Source organism: Cololabis saira, chromosome 24 (assembly GCF_033807715.1).
Source record: "Cololabis saira isolate AMF1-May2022 chromosome 24, fColSai1.1, whole genome shotgun sequence".
NCBI lineage: Eukaryota > Metazoa > Chordata > Actinopteri > Beloniformes > Belonidae > Cololabis > Cololabis saira.
In genome coordinates, this window is record NC_084610.1 from 24,876,623 (window position 1) to 24,900,659 (window position 24,037).

General features: G+C 42.9%; 1 protein-coding gene across 1 annotated transcript in view; it reads right to left on the reverse strand.

Annotated features, from left to right (window-relative positions):
• Positions 1-703: 703 nt before the first annotated feature.
• Positions 704-24,037, reverse strand: part of mlpha (melanophilin a) — a 25,313-nt gene continuing 1,979 nt past the window's right edge. Inside the window, exons 2-15 of the mRNA XM_061715812.1 lie at positions 16,121-16,342; positions 15,400-15,512; positions 15,265-15,309; positions 14,707-14,765; positions 14,543-14,632; positions 12,469-12,577; positions 11,156-11,418; positions 10,341-10,421; positions 8,086-8,415; positions 6,094-6,264; positions 3,706-3,867; positions 2,992-3,048; positions 1,968-2,010; positions 704-738 (exon numbers count right to left, since the gene is read on the reverse strand). Coding sequence (XP_061571796.1) covers positions 704-738; positions 1,968-2,010; positions 2,992-3,048; positions 3,706-3,867; positions 6,094-6,264; positions 8,086-8,415; positions 10,341-10,421; positions 11,156-11,418; positions 12,469-12,577; positions 14,543-14,632; positions 14,707-14,765; positions 15,265-15,309; positions 15,400-15,512; positions 16,121-16,342 — 1,780 coding nt within the window. The remainder of the gene's footprint in view (positions 739-1,967; positions 2,011-2,991; positions 3,049-3,705; positions 3,868-6,093; positions 6,265-8,085; positions 8,416-10,340; positions 10,422-11,155; positions 11,419-12,468; positions 12,578-14,542; positions 14,633-14,706; positions 14,766-15,264; positions 15,310-15,399; positions 15,513-16,120; positions 16,343-24,037) is intronic.

A 24,037-nucleotide genomic window follows, 5' to 3' on the forward strand; every position in this document is an offset into this window, starting at 1 on the left:
AGCTCGCTAAAGAGGCGGCTAGCTCGCTAAAGAGGCGGCTAGCTCGCTAAAGAGGCGGCTAGCTCACTAAAGAGGCGGCTAGCTCGCTAAAGAGGCGGCTAGCTCGCTAAAGACGCAGCTAACTCGCTAAATAGGTGGCTAGCTCGCAGCTAACTCGCTCGCAGTTAGCTCGCAGCTCCGCCTCTTTAGCAGCTCTGGCGCTAGTAAAGTAGCTCCTCTCTGTCTGTGACAATCACTGTTTGTAGCTTTTAAGCTAGCTTAACGGCATCGTCATTGAGCAGCTTTTTGAACAATCAGAATATATTTTACATCCTGGACCTGGAGCTTTAGTAAATGTTTGTTGTAACTTATGTGGACTAAACCATTTCTAGGATGGGGGGAGGGCAAATCTTTACAGATATGTTTAGCACATTATAGCACGATTATAATGAGCTCTGCTAACATTGCACTTTTAATAAATACCACTGCAGTGTTTAAAGACTGTTCAAAAATCCCCCGGGATTTTTGCCCCTCGCCGGGAGTTTAACTGAAGGGGGAACAACGGGGGCCAACAGAGTCCAGGTCCTGGTCCCCCAGGAAGACAGAAGCAGCCCTGCAGGAGTGAAGACGAGGACCAGCTGATGACGGCGTGATGAAGACGAGGAGCAGCTGATGACGGCGTGATGAAGAGATGCAGGAAGAGGAGCGTAACGAGGCCTCGGCTCTAGAAGACGTTGGATCTCCACTGGCCGTTGGTCTCTGAGGAGAGAACACAGTTCCAGGAAGTGCTGCTGTTACCATGGTAACAACTAACTCCCCCTCCCAACGACAGGAAGTGCTGCTGTTACCATGGTAACAACTAACTCCCCCTCCCAACGGCAGGAAGTGCTGCTGTTACCATGGTAACAACTCCCCCTCCCAACGGCAGGAAGTGCTGCTGTTACCATGGTAACGACTCCCCCTCCCAACGGCAGGAAGTGCCGCTGTTACCATGGTAACAGCTCCCCCTCCCAACGGCAGGAAGTGCCGCTGTTACCATGGTAACAACTCCCCCTCCCAAAGGCAGGAAGTGCTGCTGTTACCATGGTAACGACTCCCCCTCCCAACGGCAGGAAGTGCCGCTGTTACCATGGTAACAGCTCCCCCTCCCAACGGCAGGAAGTGCTGCTGTTACCATGGTAACGACTCCCCCTCCCAACGGCAGGAAGTGCTGCTGTTACCATGGTAACAACTCCCCCTCCCAAAGGCAGGAAGTGCTGCTGTTACCATGGTAACAACTGCTGTTACCGTGGTAACAACTCCCCTCCCAACGGCAGGAGGTGCTGCTGTTACCATGGTAACAACTCCCCTCCCAACGGCAGGAAGTGCTGCTGTTACCATGGTAACAACTCCCCCTCCCAACGGCAGGAAGTGCTGCTGTTACCATGGTAACAACTCCTCCTCCCAACGGCAGGAAGTGCTGCTGTTACCATGGTAACAACTCCTCCTCCCAACGGCAGGAAGTGCTGCTGTTACCATGGTAACAACTCCCCCTCCCAACGGCAGGAAGTGCTACTGATATTTACTCAAAAGTGTGTCCAACTTAAATATACTTTTTGAGTAAATACTGTTTAGTACGGCATTTCGGACGCACCGTTTCTTTTTTGCTGCATTCTTACATGTATTTTTCATCTTCCTTTTCACTGTTGGCTTGTTTGCAAACAGCATAAAAGCTCATTACCGCCCCCCGGTGGTCGGCGGTGTTAGTGCTGGTCGTGTAGCGCTAGTGAGGGTTGAATTGTTGTTTAATTGTTTGATTAGGATCCCCCTTAGCTACAGCATGACAGGCTGAAGGGCGGAGGAGGCGACTGGTTCCTGGTGGAGGTTCCTGCATTACCCAGAACCCCCTCTTGCAGGTTTTTACCCAGAACCCCCTCTGGTGGGATTACCCAGAACCCCCTGCAGACGTAACGACCAGAACTATTGACGGGTAAAGAAGCTGCTCTTACTCTGATCTGGACTCGTCTTCTTCCTCTGGTGGCCTCCAGAAACCTGTTTGAGAGAGAAAATACATTCAGATCTTCTGTTTTATTTCAGTTTTAGGAGGAAAAAAGAGTCTCCAGAGAGTAAAACCGTCGTCATGGCAACAACAACATCAACCACCTGAACCTGGTTGGAAAAGTTCTGCAGAAACAGAAAACCTAGAAACACATTCAGAGTTGGTGTTTGGATTCTCCTCCATAGAAAAAACCCAGTAAAATATAGTTTGATGCAACTAAATTTTGTTCTTTGTGATTAATTATAAATAAAAGCCGGACGTCCTATTTTGTCCTACAAAGATGTAAAACAAGCTGGAAAAGGAGCCGTTTTATCTTTGTTTCAATCTAGTTTATCTTTGTTTCAATCTAGTTTATCTTTGTTTAATCTAGTTTATCTTTGTTTAATCTAGTTTATCTTTGTTTAATCTAGTTTATCTTTGTTTAATCTAGTTTATCTTTGTTTCAATCTAGTTTATCTTTGTTTCAATCTAGTTTATCTTTGTTTTAATCTAGTTTATCTTTGTTTGGCTGAGACAGATTCAGGTTGTGAGTTTGACCTGAACAAGAATCACAGTAACGTCCAGTAACTTCTGTCTTTAGAATTTAAATCTGTAAATCTGAGGGAGACAAACATGAGGAATCTGATCTGAACCTCAAACCTCCAACTCTCTGGAAACACTTGATATTTCTATCAAACCAGACTCTGCACCCATGGGTGCCAGGGATAAACCAGACTCTGCACCCATGGGTGCCAGGGATAAACCAGACTCTGCACCCATGGGTGCCAGGGTAAACCAGACTCTGCACCCATGGGTGCCAGGGATAAACCAGACTCTGCACCCATGGGTGCCAGGGTAAACCAGACTCTGCACCCATGGGTGCCAGGGATAAACCAGACTCTGCACCCATGGGTGCCAGGGTAAACCAGACTCTGCACCCATGGGTGCCAGGGCTACACCAGACTCTGCACCCATGGGTGCCAGGGTAAACCAACCTTCTTCTTGGATCCAACAGCTTTCAGAGCTTTGATTTTACTCTCCAGGTCAGAAACCTGCAGAGGAAACAACAGTGATGGGTTAGGGTTATGTTAGTGATGAGTTTCAGCGTCTGGAGGAATGTGACAGATTTACTATAGATTTACTATAGATTGTCACGCCTGCTGTCAGGCTGGGGAGGTGAGGACCCAGATGCAGGAGAGCGAAAGCAGGAGTTTAACAAAAAAAGGTTTATTCCATAAAAGGCAAGAACCAAAAACCAAAAGCGCTGCTTGGCAGGATCAAAAAACTCAAACAGGAACAGGGATCAAAAACTGGAGCAAAAGCAGGACACAGGGCGGAAAGCACAGTACGGAACCACAAGGAGCAAGGGAATGACAAGACCAGATACACACAGTGGATAACGAGACATGACGAGACACAGCTGCAGACACAATCAGGGCAGAGGGGACACAGGCGGGAGAAACAGAAACTGAAAGACTGGGGGGAATGTCAAACCCTGACATAGATTTACTATAGATTTACTTTAGAGCTGAACAATCAGTCTCTGGTTAGGACTGACCAGGCAACAGTTTCCCCGTGAAACAAGTTCCTGCATGGACCACCAGGGTCCAGGTCCAGGTCCAGGTCTAGACCTGGACCAGGTCCAGGTCTAGACCTGGACCTGGTCCAGGTCTAGACCTGGACCAGGTCCAGGTCTAGACCAGACTCACCTCACTCTCAGCGCTCTGCACCCTAGCGGCCGCCAGCGCCACCACGTCCTCCAGGTCCGACAGCTCCGAGTCGGTGGTTCCTCCGAACCGGTTCTTGGCGTTTCTCTCCAACTTCAGCAGCTTCTTCTCCAGCTCGTACGACTGGCCGGCCGCCACGTACACCTGCACAGGTGAGAGGGTGAGACACAGGTGAGACACCTGCACAGGTGAGACACAGGTGAGAGGAGACACCTGTCCCCTGACCACCACGTACACCTGCACAGGTGAGATACAGGTGAGAGGGTGAGACACAGGTGAGACACCTGCACAGGTGAGACACAGGTGAGAGGAGACACCTGTCACCTGACCACCACGTACACCTGCACAGGTGAGACACGCACAGGTGTACACAGGTGACGACATCCACTGCCAATCCAGGAAGCAGGAACACACAGAGGCACACGTACTGCAAATTTTATTGATCTTCGTAGATTTGACTTCTTATTTAACTATTCAATTTAATCATCACATTTAATTAAGATTTTCTGCAAAATGCAACTGTCTCCAGATCATTTGCAGGAAGTTGATTCAGCTGTTTTTTATATGAATCAAGTAGATTTTACTTCTCCATGAACATCAGATCCTTTCCGGATATCAAAGCCCCGTATTCTGCTCTTTCTGACTCTGAAACGTCCAGAGTTAAACTGTCCAACGGTTGCAGATCCAGTTTTCAGGCCATCATGGGTTTTTCCATGACAATGACTGGAACCAACATGTCTTGGTGTCTTGGGTGCCCGGTGCACACTGGAAGTAGGGCATCGATTATAAGACGACCTGATTATAAGACGATCCTCTTTTTCAAGACAAAGTTTGAAATTTAGACTTTTTGAACACCAAATTCATTTTTTATACAGAAAATAATGACAGTACATCTGAAACAAATGATTATAACAATATATTGGAGATAAAAAGCATGTTATTTTGCTTCATTCCAACCATCATGTTGAAGTTTGCATCATAACTTCTCCTCAGCTGCCGGTTCTCCTGCCGATCTTCCACCCACTTTTCTCCAGATTGGAGAAACTACGTTTCTACATTTTCTCTTATCTCTTCTTTTATTTTCCTCTCTTTTCTTTCTTACTGCTATTTTTTATTTTTATTCTTGGTGACAGGGGTTGGCTTTGTACGGTGGTCTGGAAATGGAAAACACAACGGCAAAAGAGAAAACACAACTCATTAACCAAGACGGAGAGGGTAAGACCCTTAGAGCGACATGACTCGTCGCTGATTGGACGAAGGAACGTTTGACCCGGAAGTTCATGACTTTAAAACATGAACGCCGACAGCGATAGCCGACTCCAGCTGCATTCGGTTTTCTCTTTTGTCGTTGAGTTTTTTAATTTGTCGTTGTGTTTTTTAATTCGTAGTTGTGTTTTTTACTTTGTCTTTGTGTTTTCCAATTTGTCGTTGTATTATCTCTTTTGCCGTTGTGTTTTGCTCTTCCAGGCCATCGTATCTTTGTCCTGGGGAGTTCAGTTCAGCATTTACAGATCTCTGGCTCCATCTAGTGGTGTGATGGTGTAACGTCTAGACCTGAATGGAAGACGACCAACACTTTTTCAGTCTGATTTACAAGCAGAAAACCCGTCTTATATTCAGGCCGATACGGTAGCTGAGGTTAGGGTCATGGGGGGTTGTTGGTGCAGCAAGGTGTGTTAGGGTTAAGGTTATGGTTATAGTTAGGGTTAGAGGGTTAGGGTTAGGGTTAGGCAGGTGTGGGTGTTGTTGGTGCAGCTGGGGTTAAGGTTATGGTTAGGGTTAGGCTGGTGTGATTGGGTTAGGGTTAGAGGGTTAGGGTGTTGAGGAATTTATCAAACCAGTTCAGAAGTCCGCTTTGTGGTATAGTGAGTTTTTATTCAGCAAGCCGGCGGTGAGTGGACCTACACAGATCGTGTCTGAGTTGGTGTGCCGACCCCAGGTGATTGTGTCATGACTTTTATACAGTAAGCTTCAAGGTACAGAAGGCAGGAAATACACAAACCAAGCGAGAGACAAAAGTAATTTACAATCAGATGTGATCTGTGGCCAAATGTCGTTATTTGGCCTGACTGTCACTAACTTCTAAATTACCCCATAGGGTGTTCTCGTGATTCAAGTCTGTTTGAACCAACCAGGTGTCGTCTGCAGGGGGGTGGGTAGGGAGGTGGGTAGGAAGTTGAAGCTAACACAAAGGTGTTGGGTCCTAGTTCAAAGCCCTGCAGGGGGCCACGTGCTGTCACAATGCTTCATCAAGGGTTAGGGTTAGTGTTAGGGTTAGAGGGTTACAGTTATAGTTAGGGTTATGGTTATGGTTAGGCTGGTGTGATCGGGTTGTTCGTGCAGCGAGGTGTGCGGTTCATGTTAGCTTACATTCTCCTCGAGCTGCCTGAACGCGTCGTCGGCCTGCTTAGCGTCAGCGCCGACGAGGCCGGACCGGCCGGCCGGCTCTGATTGGCCGAACTCGGCCATGGCGGTTTCGGTGGCGTTAACGGTTCTCAGGACCTCGGTGGTGAGATCACAGAGGGCGGCGGCCGTGGATCTCTGGATGGGAGGGACAGATGTTAGCAGGGACAGATGTTAGCAGGGACAGATGTTAGCAGCTGGAACAAACATGTTAGCAGCTGGAAAACAGATGTTAGCAGCTGGAAAACACATGTTAGCAGCTGGAAAACAGATGTTAGCAGCTGGAAAACACATGTTAGCAGCTGGAAAACAGATGTTAGCAGCTGGAAAACACATGTTAGCAGCTGGAAAACACATGTTAGCAGCTGGAAAACACATGTTAGCAGCTGGAAAACAGATGTTAGCAGCTGGAAAACAGATGTTAGCAGCTGGAAAACACATGTTAGCAGCTGGAAAACAGATGTTAGCAGCTGGAAAACACATGTTAGCAGCTGGAAAACAGATGTTAGCAGCTGGAAAACACATGTTAGCAGCTGGAAAACAGATGTTAGCAGCTGGAAAACAGATGTTAGCAGCTGGAAAACACATGTTAGCAGCTGGAAAACACATGTTAGCAGCTGGAAAACACATGTTAGCAGCTTGAAAACACATGTTAGCAGCTGGAAAACAGATGTTAGCAGCTGGAAAACAGGTGTTAGCAGCTTGAAAACACATGTTAGCAGCTGGAAAACAGATGTTAGCAGCTGGAAAACACATGTTAGCAGCTTGAAAACACATGTTAGCAGCTTGAAAACACATGTTAGCAGCTGGAATACCAGACAGATGTTAGCAGCTGGAACACAACATCCTGCAGCAGCTACCGGGCCAGAGCCCCAGCCCAGTCCGGACCAGATCTCCGGGGGGTCCCTGAGGTCCAGGTAGCTGCTGACCGTGAACACAACCTGACCAGAGTTAGGTGGAGGAAGCAGCCCGTTAGCAAGGAGGCGTCATGCAGCAAAGACAGTCCGACAGAGCGGTTCGGCCGATCGCTCTGGTCACAATCTCCCTGGTGGAATGTAAACAAGGTGTCTCTGCCCCCACTAACCCTCCCCTCTCAGGAACATCTGTGGACCTGTTTTCAGAACTGACCGAGCCGTCTGATAACATCAAGGACATTGGCTGAGAGCAGCTCTGAGCCAAGTTCACGGACTTACCGCTCACACACTTACTGATAACCACCTCCCTCAACTCAACACCTTCCCGACCCCCCCTCTTATCAGCCCCCCTCTTATAAACCCCCCCAAAACAGACAACAGGTTTGAGCACCGCGCCACTGGCCGCGGTGCTCACTTGGGGTACTGTGCCGGGATCCCCCCGCCCCTAGAACCACCCCCCCCCCCCCACACACACACACACACATGTGCAAGCCTTGTGATGTTAAATTGTCATGTTGCTTTCTGTGCAGAGGTGTATTTTTGCACTTTCATACTGTGTATTTACACACAGTATGAGGAGCCTTTTTTTCCCTCAGGAAACCAGTTGACTAATGTTGACTAATGTCTTATGTTATTTGTTTTGTTTGTGTCCTGATGGTTGTACTGGTTGTACTGGTTGTCATCTCACTGTGCTGGGACGCCAGACCAGCGACAATACAGTTATTCATTCGTTCGTTTGTTCGTTCGTTTGTTCGTTCGTTCATTTTATCTATTGTCTCCTTGCTTTGTTCTGCTTTTTTACTTTTTTTTTTTTTTTTTCTACACTAATTTTTATGTACTATTCCATCAACCTGCCCAGGGACGACACGTGGAAAACAGCTGCTACAACCTGGTTAATGTCTTAGTGTACACCGTATCTCAGAATTGATTCCTAGCACCAGAAAAGTAGAGAAAGGGACAATCTACAACAATCTAGGACTAAGAGAAGCTGAGAAATGACCTTTGGCCCCAGCTATGAGGTCAGTCTGAATGTGAGCAGCTTTACCTTCTGAGCGTCGTTGGGCATCTCGTCGCTGGAGGAGCTCAGGCCCCTCAGGTCCTTGTCCTTCAGGAAGTCCAGAGAGCCCGCCGGGCCCCTCAGGTCCTTGTCCTTCAGGAACTCCAGAGAGCCCGCGGGGCCCCTCATCCCCCCCGGGCTCTTCCCCCCGGAGAACTTCCTGGCGGGCTCGTCGTCCGACGACAGCACCTTCGGGCTCAGGTTCCCCGCCAGGTTCCCCGCCAGGTTCCCCGCCAGCTCGCTCAGCTTCTTCCTCAGCTTCTCCTCCTCGTGGACGGACGGGGTGGACGGGGTGGACGGGGTGGACGGCCGCAGGTGCTGACAGGTAAACCATTTCAAAATAAGAGCGGTGAATTGATGAGTCTGCCCCAGTTGATTTTCACAGTAGGTAAGGTGCAGTGGCGTCAGTTCAGTCAAAGCTCAGGTACGGCAAGGTTACGAGTCACAGAACTGAACTACTGTGAGGTTAATCAACCCTTTTGAATTAAGTTGTCATTATGAAACTATCAGAATCAAGTCAAGTCAGAGAGCTGACTGTGTTTTAGACATGCTTATCACATGTTACCAGTTACAACAGCCACTCCCTAAACTACTCAGGGGTTTGGGCTGGTCCACAACTGTCTCATCGTCAGTTGGACAATTCTGTTGGAAAACCCTCAACAGAAAGGATGTCTGTTTGCTCTGCATAACATAGATTAGTTGTTCTTCAACTGGAATGTCCTGTTTATCTGTTTGTTTCCTCCCATTGTCCATCCACTGTCCACCATTGGTTGTCTTAAAATGGTCATGTTCCTGTCAGTTTCTCAATAAATACCTGATGCAAAGAAGGAGCAAGCAAGCATTTTGTCGAGAGCCAGAGAGAGCCATGTTGCTCTGCGAGGCTCCGACTTTGCTTCACTTCTGCGCAGAAGGCCTGAAAAATCATTTCTAACAGTCTCTGTGTCTTTCCTAAGTTATTAATTCATCTATGTTGATTTAGGAACCTAACATACTCATCACAGAAGTTTATGTAGCTGATCTGTGTGGTCAAGAAAATTTGAACTTTTTCAAATGCAGTCGCACTCACATCGTGCTAACTATGAACACTACACTTTAACAACGTGTTGATCAATTCAGTCAACACGCCTTTACGCATCAGCACCATGGACAGCAAGAGGCAGTTAGAGAGAGGAAATATCTGACAAACTCAATTTAACTCATTCTGTTCACTTCATTCCATATGTCAGTGCAACAATATCACGTGGACATGGAGTGGCTAACAGCCTTGTTAATAACAGCCTTGTTAATAACAGCCTCGTTGATAACAGCCTCGTTAATAACAGCCTTGTTAATAACAGCCTTGTTAATAGCCCAACTCCCTCTTTCCCTACCTGCTCCTTCTCCCTCCGTTGACGGGGCAACATTGGACCATCACTTGCCTTCTATTTTTGAAAATAATTTGCTTCCTTTTCATTTTTGTTAGTTATTAACACTGCAAAGTGCGCTAAAAATGAGATTGATAGCGACCACCGTCGTCAGGGACGCTGGGACATCACATTTCAAGATATGAGGGGGAACAAGTGTTGGGAAAGATAATACCTAGTGAAATCCATTTTATATGTAAAACTTGTGAATGTGTATGAATGTTGGTGTTGGTCGGAGGGGCCGTTAGGCGCGATATGGCAGCCACGCTTCCATCAGTCCAGGGCAGCTGTGGCTACAAACGTAGCAGCAGCTGTGGCTACAAAATAGCAGCTGTGGCTACAAAATAGCAGCTGTGGCTACAAACGTAGCAGCCGTGGCTACAAATGTAGCAGCCGTGGCTACAAACGTAGCAGCTGTGGCTACAAACGTAGCAGCTGTGGCTACAAACATAGCAGCCGTGGCTACAAAATAGCAGCTGTGGCTACAAAATAGCAGCTGTGGCTACAGACGTAGCAGCTGTGGCTACAAACGTAGCAGCCGTGGCTACAAACGTAGCAGCCGTGGCTACAAACGTAGCAGCCGTGGCTACAAACGTAGCAGCTGTGGCTACAAACATAGCTACCACCACCAGTGAGGATGTGAATGAATGAATAATGATCTCTGTAAAGCTCTGGGTGCCTTGAAGGCAGAAGGGCGCAAATTAAACCAAGTCATTATTATGTATTAAATAATAGAATAATCAATACAAATAGACACAGAGGAATTCCATAAATGTACATGTTCCCCTGAAGCCGAGGTGTGGCGGCTGCTAGACCTCGGCTAACCCCGGGTAGTCTCACCTCCTCGCTGGGCGTCATCTTCTCCTCCAGGCGGCTCAGCAGACTCTCGATGGCCGACATCCGTTTGTTCAGCTCGTTGATCTGGAAACGTTTCATCGTTATGTTTTCTGCAGGACTCCATCAGAGACCCAAACTAAACTTTACTGAAACCACACCCTTGAATTTTTTTCAATACAATTGTTGATTCTACAATCTGACCTTGACAGAGCGGCTTTGGCCGATCGCTCCAGTCACAATCTCCCTGGTGGAATAAAAACAAAATGCTCTGCCCCCACTAACCCTCCCCTCTCAGGAACATCTGTGGACCTGTTTCAGAACTGACCGAGGCGTCTGATAACATCAAGGACATTGGCTGAGGAGCAGCTCTGGGGCAAAGTTCCCAGACTTACCGCTCACACACACATTTTCTGATAACCACCTTCCTCAACTCAACGCCTTCCCCGACTCCCCGAGGTGTTTTTGCACCTTGACACTGGGTATTTAATACACCTTGTGAAGATGCCTTTTTTCTCCTCCTCCATCCCAGTGGCATCCTTCCTCCAAGAAATGTCATCCATACAAATGGTGCCAGCGGTGTGAACCGGAGTCAAGTTTTCTCGTCTGACTATGTATGTGTATGTGTGTGACTTGGCAATAAAGTTTTATTCTGATTCTGATTCTGATTCTGAAGCCATCTCCCAACAAAACGTTTCTGAAATAAAGAAGAAATTCTTACGGGAGGAGCCTGGCCCAGGTTCTCCTCTCCTCTCCTCCAGACCTGACCACCTGGTTTATCAATGAATGAAATAAAGGATAAATAAATAAATAACTCTTACGGGGGGGGCCTGGCCCAGGTTCTCCTGGGAGGACGCCCTGCTGTTCCTGCGGCGGTGGTGGGGCTGCATGTATGAGGATTGGGGGGGCTGCATGTACGAGGATTGGGGGGGTTGCATGTACGAAGATTGGGGGGGTTGCAGGTACGAGGGTGGGGGCCTCTGATAGTCTTCCTCGTCAGAGGTGTCGGCGTACTGCTGCCGGGCCGACGAGCTGATCTTAGAGAGGGATCTGGTCCGAACCATCCGGGTCTCCCCGTAGTCCTCTGGAACACACAGGTAAAATAATAATAATAATTAAAGCTGCAAGCAGCGATGAACGGGCCCTCGCGCCTGCAATTTTCACCAATGAAGGTCAAGGACTCAAAACCGAGTCCGATGACGCCACCATGAGTCTTTATATCAAACCATTCAAAAGTTATGGCGGAAAGTAGGAACTATCAAATATGGACCAATCAGATGAAGGGGGGGCGCTTTTTGGCGTCTAGCGTCGCCACGGTAACGCTTTTGAAAGAGAAAAGTAATGCGTGTTGTTGCAGGATGTAGACGCACATTTTGATGTATAACACACCTGGGTGCACGTTACGGTTCGGGCTGAATTAACGACTGAAGGAATGGCATAAATTGCGCAAAAAATTACGCGATTAATTCAAAATGTTCAAAATGGCCGACTTCCTGTTGGGTTTGGGCCATGGCTCCAAGAGACTTTTCTTTAAGTTGCGACATGATACAGGTGTGTACCGATTTTCGTTCATGTACGTCAAACCGTATTGTGGGGCTTGAGGCACAAAGTTTTTTCTGTCTGAACCAATCAGATGAAGGGTGGGCGCACTTTTTGGCGTCTAGCATCGCCACGGTAACGCTTTTGAAAGAGAAAAGTAATGCGTGGTGTCGCAGGATGGAGATGCACATTTTGATGTATAACACACCTGGGTTCACGTTACGGTTCGGGCTGAATTAACTGCCGAAGGAATGGCATAAATTTCGCCAAAATGACACAACTAATTCAAAATGGCCGACTTCCTGTTGGGTTTCGGCCATGGCTCCAAGAGACTTTTCTTTAAGTTGTGACATGATACAGGTGTGTACCGATTTTCGTGCATGTACGTCAAACCGTATTGTGGGGCTTGAGGCACAAAGTTTTCTAGGGGGCGCTGTTGAGCCATTTTCACCAGGACTGGCTTGGTGCAGAATTTGGTGACACTTGGGGCACGTTTAGGGGGAAAAAAGACACTAATTTCGAGGCAAAAAACGAGCACAACAATAGGGCCCTAGCACTGTAAGGGCTAGGGCCCTAAAAATAGGCGAGTACTAACCGGGTCTCATGGCGTAGCGGTCCAGGCTCCTGCGGCGGTTGCCTCTTTGGTTGTAGTAGTAGTCGTAGTCCACATCGTTCCTGTAGCAGCGATCCTCCTGCATCTGCATCTGCACCAAACACCCAACAGTTTACCTCCGTCACCAAACACCCAATAGTTTACCTCCGTCACCAAACACCCAACAGTTTACCTCCGTCACCAAACACCCAACAGTTTACCTCCGTCACCAAACACCCAATAGTTTACCTCCGTCACCAAACACCCAACAGTTTACCTCCGTCACCAAACACCCAACAGTTTACCTCCGTCACCAAACACCCAATAGTTTACCTCCGTCACCAAACACCCAACAGTTTACCTCCGTCACCAAACACCCAACAGTTTACCTCCGTCACCAAACACCCAACAGTTTACCTCCGTCACCAAACACCCAATAGTTTACCTCCGTCACCAAACACCCAACAGTTTACCTCCGTCACCAAACACCCAACAGTTTACCTCCGTCACCAAACACCCAACAGTTTACCTCCGTCACCAAACACCCAACAGTTTACCTCCGTCACCAAACACCCAACAGTTTACCTCCGTCACCAAACACCCAACAGGAAGTCAGGGAGGTTTCTCTTAAATTCCTCAGTGATGATGTTTAACGCTTTAAGAACTGAACTTATAACAGATACGGCTAAGTGGAAGGAGTTGGAGATCCATTCCCCGTTCAAGCTGCATTAGCAGATCAGGGTATAAAGTTGGGGAGCCCATGATTGAACCACACACTTCAAGTCTGGTGATTAATATGAGTAATACACATAGAATGTTGAGAATGTTCAGATTGTTTGTGTTTGACTCTGATTTTACCCCCAACAGGAACGACTCTAGCTTCAAATCGTGGACGATGTTTGGTCTCACAACATTTCTCTCACTCACTCATAAGAACTCTATTCAGCTTTGAGCTTTTACAGGATAAACGTGTCTTACAACCAAATTATTTCCATAAATATCTGCAACTACGATCCTATATCGATCATGGATGTAAACTGACAGATCTCTCAGGTGTTGAATTAGAATTTTACCGCATTCTGAACAATGCCATAACGACGACTCCATCCAACTCCATTTCCAAACTTTCCACAGCTAAATCCCTTAGCCACTAATAGCAACACCCTTTACACTAAAGCTAAATGGGAAAGGGAAGCAATGATTGAGATTTCTGAGGAGACTTGGGGAAATATCTGGTCCTTCCAGTGGAAACATCTATCTGGACTGGAGAGAGGACTGTTGGAACAATATTAGTAGATACTTCAACACACCGTATCAGGAGAAATACAAAGGTGCAGATTTACTGTGTTGGAGAGAACGTGGGCCGGCGGTGGTTAACCACCAAGCTGGAAGTTCTGGAGGGGAATCCAGGCTTCAGTTTTTAACATTCACTTTCCTCTGAGTTTTGATGTGTTATATCTAGGTTATGTTAATATTTTGGAATGTAGGCGAGAGATAAAAATACTGCAAATGCTTTTAGTGTGAGAGTAAAAAAGCAATTACCAGGAGAAGGTTAACTCCGACCTACTCTAGAGGACTGGATTGGTATCACCTTAGAGATCTTTAGGATGGAAAAGCGGACGTTTCAACTCCAGACAAACTGATGAGTCCCAAGACACCGATGGAACTACAACATCACTCCCTTTGCTTCCTTCACTCATGAACAAGGGAGTTTAGGTAGTTTAGGAGGTTAGGTACCTCAGGTATCTCAGGTACCTCAGGGTACCTGAGATACCTGAGTACCTAGGTACCTAACCTCCCCCACCTGAAGCAAAACCTCACCACCAACCTAGAGAGGACATTTGGATTTGGAGGTGCTGGGTCAGGTTAGCTGAGAACAATTTCAGAGAAAGTTGAAGATCCCAGCTTTATATTTCTAATAATCAGTTAGATTGCAGCACAGGCAGGTGGATGGAAATGAGGTTTACCTGCATGGACGGAGGTTTACCTGCATGAGATTTACCTGCATGAGGTTTACCTGCATGAGGTTTACCTGCATGAGGTTTACCTGCATGCTGTTTACCTGCATGAGGTTTACCTGCATGGACGGGCGGCGGGAGTGAGGAAGATAATCCTCCGAGTCAAAGTCCATGGGATGAACCGACAGCAGGCGTTTATTCTTCCTCATCTGACGGTAAAATGTTCATCTTAGTCATCGAGCTCAGAGACACAAACTCCCTCCGGTTTATAATCAGTCTTTACCAGTTTATAGCGCTGGGCGTCGGCGTCTCCGGCATCGTCCTCGTTACCGTTGTACACGTCTGCAATAAACCAGAAAACATACCTGGTTAGCAAGACCAGAGCTAGCATAACCAGGTAATTACCATTTAATTACCTGGTTATTACTTGGTAAATACTTCTCATTACCAGGTAATTACCTGGTAATTATGTTGTAATTACTGGACTGTAAAAGGAAGGGTTACCAATAACTGTTGTTATAAGATGCAGGTCAGACATGAATGAATGATAACATATATTATGAGGAGATGAGATGTGATTATACGATTTATACATATTTGATTTACAGTATAAACATGGGTAATTGAAGAAAATACAATATTTACATGAGTGTGGAGAATCTACAGTAGTGCGAGGAGGTAGTTAAAAAGGTAAAAATGTAAACAGTTGTGTAGAATAAGTACTAGCTACTTTCCCTTGTTGGAACGATGCGTTAGTTGGTTCTTTAGCAGCTAAAGAAGCCACAAGCTAAACTCCTAGCAGCTCAGGTCTTTAGCCTGGAGAGGTTTAGTTTAGACTCACGTCCGCGGACGTCCGGCATGCTCTGACAGTCGTCCTCGCGGCCTCCTGCCGAGCAAACAGACACAGTTACGTTCAGAACAGAACCGTCGTGATGGAGACGAGCTGGTCTGTTAGCAACGACGAGCTAAGACTCACCTTCCCCGTTCAGCCTCTTGTACAGAGAACGCATCACCTTAGCGCTGCCGAAGCGCTTGAAGCGATTCCTCACGTTGTCGTGGTACCAACCCAGAGTCCCCACCTTCAGCACTCTGAAAACACAGGACAGAAACTCAGAAACTAACTTCCTCACGTTGTCATGGTACCAGAGTCCCCACCTTCAGCACCTCCACCTTGCATTGGGAATCCCGGCCTGTGATTGGATGCTCATCATTTGCATTGACAGCAGCTCTCATAAACAATGAATGGTAGCCGGACGCCTATGACACATTTGGTGTGAATGCACAGTTAGACTGCCATCCCAGTCGTCTCTCACGACACCTGCATATCGCTTTAAGTCACCAACGCCCTGAGAGGACATGATGGTAGAGGTGGAGAGGTGGAGAGGTGGAGAGGTGGACGAGGGACTCCAGAATGATAGAAGACAAAGAGTGACTAAGCGACGCCAAAAAGAGTCATAAAAATTAGCCTGGTCGACCGACCCCCAATTTTTCAGTCTGATTTACATGCAGAGAACACCGTCTTATAATAATACAGTACTATTAGTCCTACCTAGTCCACCGGTCCACAGTCCGTAAAGCCCTCTGGACCGACTCACCTGGTCATTTCTCAGGTGTCTCAGGTGTCCCCGGTGTCCCCGGTGTCTCACCTGGTCATGCGGCAGGTGTCCCAGGTGTCCCCGGTGTCCCCGGTGTCTCACCTGGTCATACGGCAGGTGTCACACACCCAGCCTCGCTCCTTCTTGTTGTAGCGGCTGCAGGCCTTGCAGGTGAACAGGCAGCAGTCCAGGCAGCGCCGCTTGCTGTTCACCAGGAACTTGAACGGCTGCAGGCAGCGGATGCACAAGGAGTCGGACACGGTCGCCGTGGAAACCAGCAGCTCCTGCTTCGTGTCCTCCTTCTCGATCTTCGTCTTCAGCTCGCTGAAACACAGAGACGTTTGGTCTTCAGGTCAGAAACACAAACTGAAGACTCCAAACATTCAGGGGTTTGGGTACATTTTTATGTAAATAAAAATGTAAATGTACTTTATTTCTACAGCACCTTACATCGACCTACAGGTGAACCAAAGTGCTTTACATTTACCCGGGCACTTCCAACAAACGTTGGTTGGAGGACCTCAGAGCTCTACCAGGCTCACGCACCGTTAAAATCTCATTAAAAATCATTAAAAGTCTAAAATCAACTCTAAAAGGAACAGGCAGCCAGTGAAGGGAATAGAGGACCGGGGTGATGTGCTCTCGTCTGGGTGTGTTTGTTAAAAGACGGGCAGCTGCATTTTGTACCAGCTGAAGACGCTAAAAGAGGATTGGGCGATGCCAACATAAAGTGCATTACAGTAGTCCAATCTGGAGCTGACTATAGCGTGGACAGCTGTCTGCATGTTCTGGCGGCTCAAAAATGATTTCACTTTGGCTAAAAGACGCAACTGATAAAAACTTGTCTTCACAACATTGTCCACTTGTCGTCAAATTTTTATAAAAAATCACTCCCAGGTTTCTAACTTTGGGACTGAAAGATCCGGACAAAGTCATAAAGTCCTGACAAGACAAGAGAAAGAGGTTTTACAGCGTCCTCAGATGTCTGGGTCACAGGAGGTTTGTCCAGAGTTTCTGCCGTCTGGCCTTTGAGATTCTTCCAATAATGTGATGAAGGCGAGTCTGAATCAGCTCCTTTGATTCTTCTCTCCAGCCAGAAACTTCTCCCTATCTCTCTGTGATGTGTCTAACGTAATAACTCCAGGGTTGGACTCTGTATGAGCTGCTTCTTTGGAATCAGTTTATGATTCAATTCAATTCAGTTTTATTTCTATAACGTCTATTCCAACAGAAGTTGTTTCCAGGATGTTTCCAGAGACCAGAACATGAACATGAACCTGATCAAGTATTACATAAACACTGGAGGGTAGAAACTCCCCTAGTGGGAGAAAAACCTGTCCACACAGACACATATATATATATATATATATATATATATATATATATATATATATATATATATATATATATATATATATATATATATATATATATATATATATATATATATATATATATATATATATATATATACACATCAGAGGTGTCAAGTAACAAAGTACAAATACTTCGTTACCTTAGTTAAGTAGAAATTTTGGTTATCCATACTTCACTGGAGTAATTATTTAACGACTTTTTACTTTTACCCCTTACGTTTTCACACAATTATCTGTACTTTTTACTCCTTACATTTTAAAAACAGCCTCGTTACTCTAAAACTAAACTCCCACGGCTTGGTGGATGTGTGGAGGAGGATGCACGCAGATTGCAGGCAGTACACCTGGTACTACTATCCAGTTAAATTGCTCCATCCGGATAGAGTGAATTTAGTTGTGGTTGTTTCAGATGTTCTTGTCCAGTTTTGTTCTTACATCCGTTCCCTCAGATTCCTGCAACTAAACTTGGATGTACATTCCAATAAAGGTTAGGATAAATGATAACATGAACATGAAGTTTGACTTTTTGCACCATTACAATACTTATAGGCAACTAGTCATCATATCTGCTGCTCTCTGAAACACATGTTAATGCTCAATAGTACACATTTATGCTTCTTTAATATATTTATATAAACACATGTTAATGCTCAATAGTACACATATATGCTTCTTTAATATATTTATATTAACACATGTTAATGCTCAATAGTACACATATATGCTTCTTTAATATATTTATATTAACACATGTTAATGCTCAATAGTACACATATATGCTTCTTTAATATATTTATATTAACATGTTAATGCTCAATAGTACACATATATGCTTCTTTAATATATTTATATTAACACATGTTAATGCTCAATAGTACACATATATGCTTCTTTAATATATTTATATTAACACATGTTAATGCTCAATAGTACACATATATGCTTCTTTAATATATTTATATTAACACATGTTAATGCTCAATAGTACACATATATGCTTCTTTAATATATTTGCATTATACTAAGATGCATTCATTTTCAATGGCTTTTTTCCCCCTTACATTACTTATACTTTTATACTTTAAGTAGTTTTGAAACCAGTACTTTTATACTTTTACTTGAGTAAAAAACTTGAGTTGATACTTCAACTTCTACAGGAGTATTTTTAAACACATATATATATATATATATATATATATATATATATATATATATATATATATATATATATATATATATATATATATATATATATATATGCTGCTATAAGAGCCATAAAACAGTTTCAGGTTCAGTTTTTCAGAATTTGTTATCGATGTCAAGGAATTTTTATATTTATGTGTTAGATGGTTTATTTTACATTTATGTGTTAGATGGTTTATTTTACATTTATGTGTTAGATGGTTTATTTTACATTTATGTGTTAGATGGTTTATGTTATGTAGTATTTTTAAATGTAGTTCTCTGATTTATTTGTAACACAGACTTTTAAAGGAACAATCGACGCCTTGTAAAGATTAATATCCATGAAAATAACATCCCAGAAAAGTTTCCCTCGTGGTTTTTATTTTCCTCGCATTGTAAAAACATTCTCTGATACGTTTATTAGTTCACTTTTTACACTAAATATCCGTACCGTGGAGATAAAGAGTGTGTTAGGATTTCAGGAAATGGTTTAAAGGTTTTTTCTCTAAGATTCTTCACTGGTAGTTTCTCTCAACGCAGGAACTTCCTGGTTTTAAAGACTAGACGGTTTTCCTGAGTTCTTCTTTAGGTGAAGACAAAGAAGAAAAACATGTTTTAAAACTGAAAGATCCTGTTTTTCTCAAAGTTTCAGTGATCTTAGGTTTCTGCTGAGTTAACATCTAAAGTAAGAAACAATCAGCAGGATATATACAGAGTTGGTAGTAATGAGTTGCATTTACTCAGTTACATTTACTAGAGTAAGTTTTGGGAAATGTTGTACTTTTAGGAGTAGTTTTGAATCTCTATACTTTGTACTTTTACTTGAGTAGATTTGTGAAGAAGAAACTGTTCCTCTTCCTCCGCTACATTAGGAACGTTGAGCTGTTACTTTTCTTTTATCCCTTTTATCCGCGTACGCGTCAATCTCATGAATCACTGGTGATTCTTTGGGATAAATGTTAGTTTTTGCATGTTTTGTCACATTTACACAGACTAAATGTTAGTTTTTGCATGTTTTGTCACATTTACACAGACTAAATGTTAGTTTTTGCATGTTTTGTCACATTTACACAGACTAAATGTTAGTTTTTGCATGTTTTGTCACATTTACACAGACTAAATGTTAGTTTTTGCATGTTTTATCACATTTACACAGACTAAATGTTGGTTTTTGCATGTTTTATCACATTTACACAGACTAAATGTTAGTTTTTGCATGTTTTATCACATTTACACAGACTAAATGTTAGTTTTTGCATGTTTTATCACATTTACACAGACTAAATGTTAGTTTTTGCATGTTTTATCACATTTACACAGACTAAATGTTAGTTTTTGCATGTTTTATCACATTTACACAGACTAAATGTTAGTTTTTGCATGTTTTGTCACATTTACACAGACTAAATGTTAGTTTTTGCATGTTTTGTCACATTTACACAGACTAAATGTTAGTTTTTGCATGTTTTGTCACATTTACACAGACTAAATGTTAGTTTTTGCATGTTTTGTCACATTTACACAGACTAAATGTTAGTTTTTGCATGTTTTATCACATTTACACAGACTAAATGTTGGTTTTTGCATGTTTTATCACATTTACACAGACTAAATGTTAGTTTTTGCATGTTTTATCACATTTACACAGACTAAATGTTAGTTTTTGCATGTTTTATCACATTTACACAGACTAAATGTTAGTTTTTGCATGTTTTATCACATTTACACAGACTAAATGTTAGTTTTTGCATGTTTTATCACATTTACACAGACTAAATGTTAGTTTTTGCATGTTTTATCACATTTACACAGACTAAACGTTAGTTTTTGCATGTTTTATCACATTTACACAGACTAAATGTTAGTTTTTGCATGTTTTATCACATTTACACAGACTAAATGTTAGTTTTTGCATGTTTTATCACATTTACACAGACTAAATGTTAGTTTTTGCATGTTTTGTCACATTTACACAGACTAAATGTTAGTTTTTGCATGTTTTGTCACATTTACACAGACTAAATGTTAGTTTTTGCATGTTTTATCACATTTACACAGACTAAATGTTTGTTTTTGCATGTTTTGTCACATTTACACAGACTAAATGTTAGTTTTTGCATGTTTTATCACATTTACACAGACTAAATGTTAGTTTTTGCATGTTTTATCACATTTACACAGACTAAATGTTAGTTTTTGCATGTTTTGTCACATTTACACAGACTAAATGTTAGTTTTTGCATGTTTTGTCACATTTACACAGACTAAATGTTAGTTTTTGCATGTTTTATCACATTTACACAGACTAAATGTTTGTTTTTGCATGTTTTGTCACATTTACACAGACTAAATGTTAGTTTTTGCATGTTTTGTCACATTTACACAGACTAAATGTTAGTTTTTGCATGTTTTATCACATTTACACAGACTAAATGTTAGTTTTTGCATGTTTTGTCACATTTACACAGACTAAACGTTAGTTTTTGCATGTTTTGTCACATTTACACAGACTAAATGTTAGTTTTTGCATGTTTTATCACATTTACACAGACTAAATGTTAGTTTTTGCATGTTTTATCACATTTACACAGACTAAACGTTAGTTTTTGCATGTTTTATCACATTTACACAGACTAAATGTTAGTTTTTGCATGTTTTATCACATTTACACAGACTAAACGTTAGTTTTTGCATGTTTTATCACATTTACACAGACTAAATGTTAGTTTTTGCATGTTTTGTCACATTTACACAGACTCAAACACACACAGAGTTTCTATGAGTTCATGTTTGTTCTAGTTCTGGTTAAAAAAGAAAAAGTACAAAGGCTGGACATTTTCAGCTACTTGTGCTTAATTTATTATTATAATAATTATTAATTATTTTCTATTCTGTTATTATTTTATGTATTTTATTATGTATTAAAGTACTTGAATTTACTTTAAGATTATTTTAATTTAATTATTTATTTTTTATTTTTTATTAATTTAAATTTATTTTATTATTTTATTGATTTAATTTACCTGTAGATGATTATTTTGTACTTTTGTCTGTTTGAATGCTTGTGTTAGAAAAATAAATCAGACGTTACTCAACAGTTACTCAGTACTTGAGTAGTTTTTTCACCAAGTACTTTTTTACTTTTACTCAAGTAATTATTTGCTATTTTACTTTAATTATTTATTATTTTACTTTTTACTTCTACTTGAGTCATGTTATTCTGAAGTAACAGTACTTTTACTTGAGTACAGTTTTTGGCTCCTCCTATATATATATATATATATATATATATATATATATATATATATATATATATATACATATACATATACATATATATATATATATATATATATATATGTATGTATATATATATATATACATATATATATATATATATGTATGTATATATATATTTATATATATACATACATATATGTGGCTGAAAGTGTGACGTGTTTAGGTTTCTTTAACCACAGATGTTTTAACAGATAAGGTTCAACATCTGCACCTAAACGTAAAGAATTCCTCCATTTTTAGTATAAATGTGACTGGATTGATGACCGTGTGCATTTATCTCCTAACTTTGTGGTTTGAGAGAGTGTAAAACATATAAAGTGATAGATAGATATAATTAAAGTTTGTATTAACTCTGGTTTTCTCACGGTTCAGCAGACGAACCAACACCAGGATCTTTAAGAGTTAATAGTTGCATGTTTCTGGTTTTTACAGAGTAATGGAGTCTCTGTGGAAACACTGAGTCTTTGTGACGTCATGGTTGTGACCGCTGCGTGATCCACTGAGACAACAGAATCATTCACCCTCTCATTCCTGACTGATCACATGAACCAGTCATGACACACACACACACACACACACACACACACACACACACACACACACACACACTAAAACACACACACACACACACACACACACACACGAGTGTTACACTTTCCTCCGTCTCAGGATCCATAAACGGTTAACGAGGGGATTTTTTCAGGTTATTTTCAGAGAAATAAAAATCCAAGAAGAATTTGTTCTGAATTCGTGGCTCATGTTTTGTTCCAGGAAGTTAGAGAAGTTAGAACATTACCTGAACATCCTGGAACCTGGTCCAGGATCAGGTCCAGGACCTGGTTCTGGACCTGGTCCAGAACCAGGTCCTGATTCTGGTCCAGGTCCAGTCAGTTTAATGATCCAGAACTTCTGCTCAAATATTGTACATTGAGGGCCAAATCCACAAAAGGATTGCGCGGCTTTTGCGGCCGCTAAACCGGTGCAAATGAGACAAAAAGAGAGCGTCTAATTCACTCCACAGATAACCAGTTTGGATTTAAACCCAAGCATGGCACTGATCTTTGCATTTATGCACTAAAGGAAATAGTAAACAGATATAGGGGGCAAAATTCATCCGTCCTTATGTCCTTTATTGATGATCCTTTATTATTGTCCTTTATTGAAGCTTTTGATCGCATCATCCACAACAAGCTGTTTTTAAAGTTAACTTAAAGAGGGATACCTGGGAGCATAGTAAGAATCTTAGGCCACGTTTACACGTAGCCGGGTATTTACAAAAACGGATATTTTCCCCTCTACGTTTTCAAAAAAATCCTCGTTTACACGGACCCGCATGAAAACGCTGTTAACGTCATGCTAGCCAATCAGAATCCTGGAAAAAACATCATCAAATGACACGTGTAACTTCCAGGCTGATTTATGGTTCCGTGTTACACCAACGCAGAGCCTACGGCGTAGGGTACGCGGAGACGCACACCGTACAGCGCGCATCGCCGCGTACCCTACGCCGTAGGCTCTGCGTCGATTTAACGCGGGACCATAAATCAGGCTTTACTTCCAAGACGGAACGAGAGTCTGAGAGAATTTAAAACAGGTAAAATAAAATAAAATATTGACGGTGGCCAAACAAATTGTAAACACAGGTCGCACACATGACGCTGCTGGTGACGTTTCTGTCGCATAATGTGACGTAAATCTCCGTTTTCCTCCGTTTTCCTCTGTTTAGACGCAAACGTGAAAACAGAGTTTTTGAAAATCTCCACTTTGGCCGGAGTTTTCAGAAATGATCGTTTTTGGGGGCTTTGACCTCCGTTTTCGTGTAAACGAATGGCCAAAACGCATGAAAACGCCTCCGTTTTTGCTCCGTGTAAACGGGACCTTAGCCTACTGGTATGCAAACCAGGACATGACAGTTAAGTGGGGCAATACTGTATCACTCCCTTTCGGTGTCTCCAAAGGTGTTAGACAGGGGGGAATTTTGTCTCCTATACTTTTTAACTTATACATGGATGATCTGTCTAAACTCTTGAATGTATGCTGGGTGATAAACTAGTAAATCATTTGATGTATGCAGATGACCTGGTGGTGCTAAGCCCAAGTAGCGCTGGTCTCCAGCAGCTCCTCATTATGTACTGAGTATGGCATTGATAATGATATA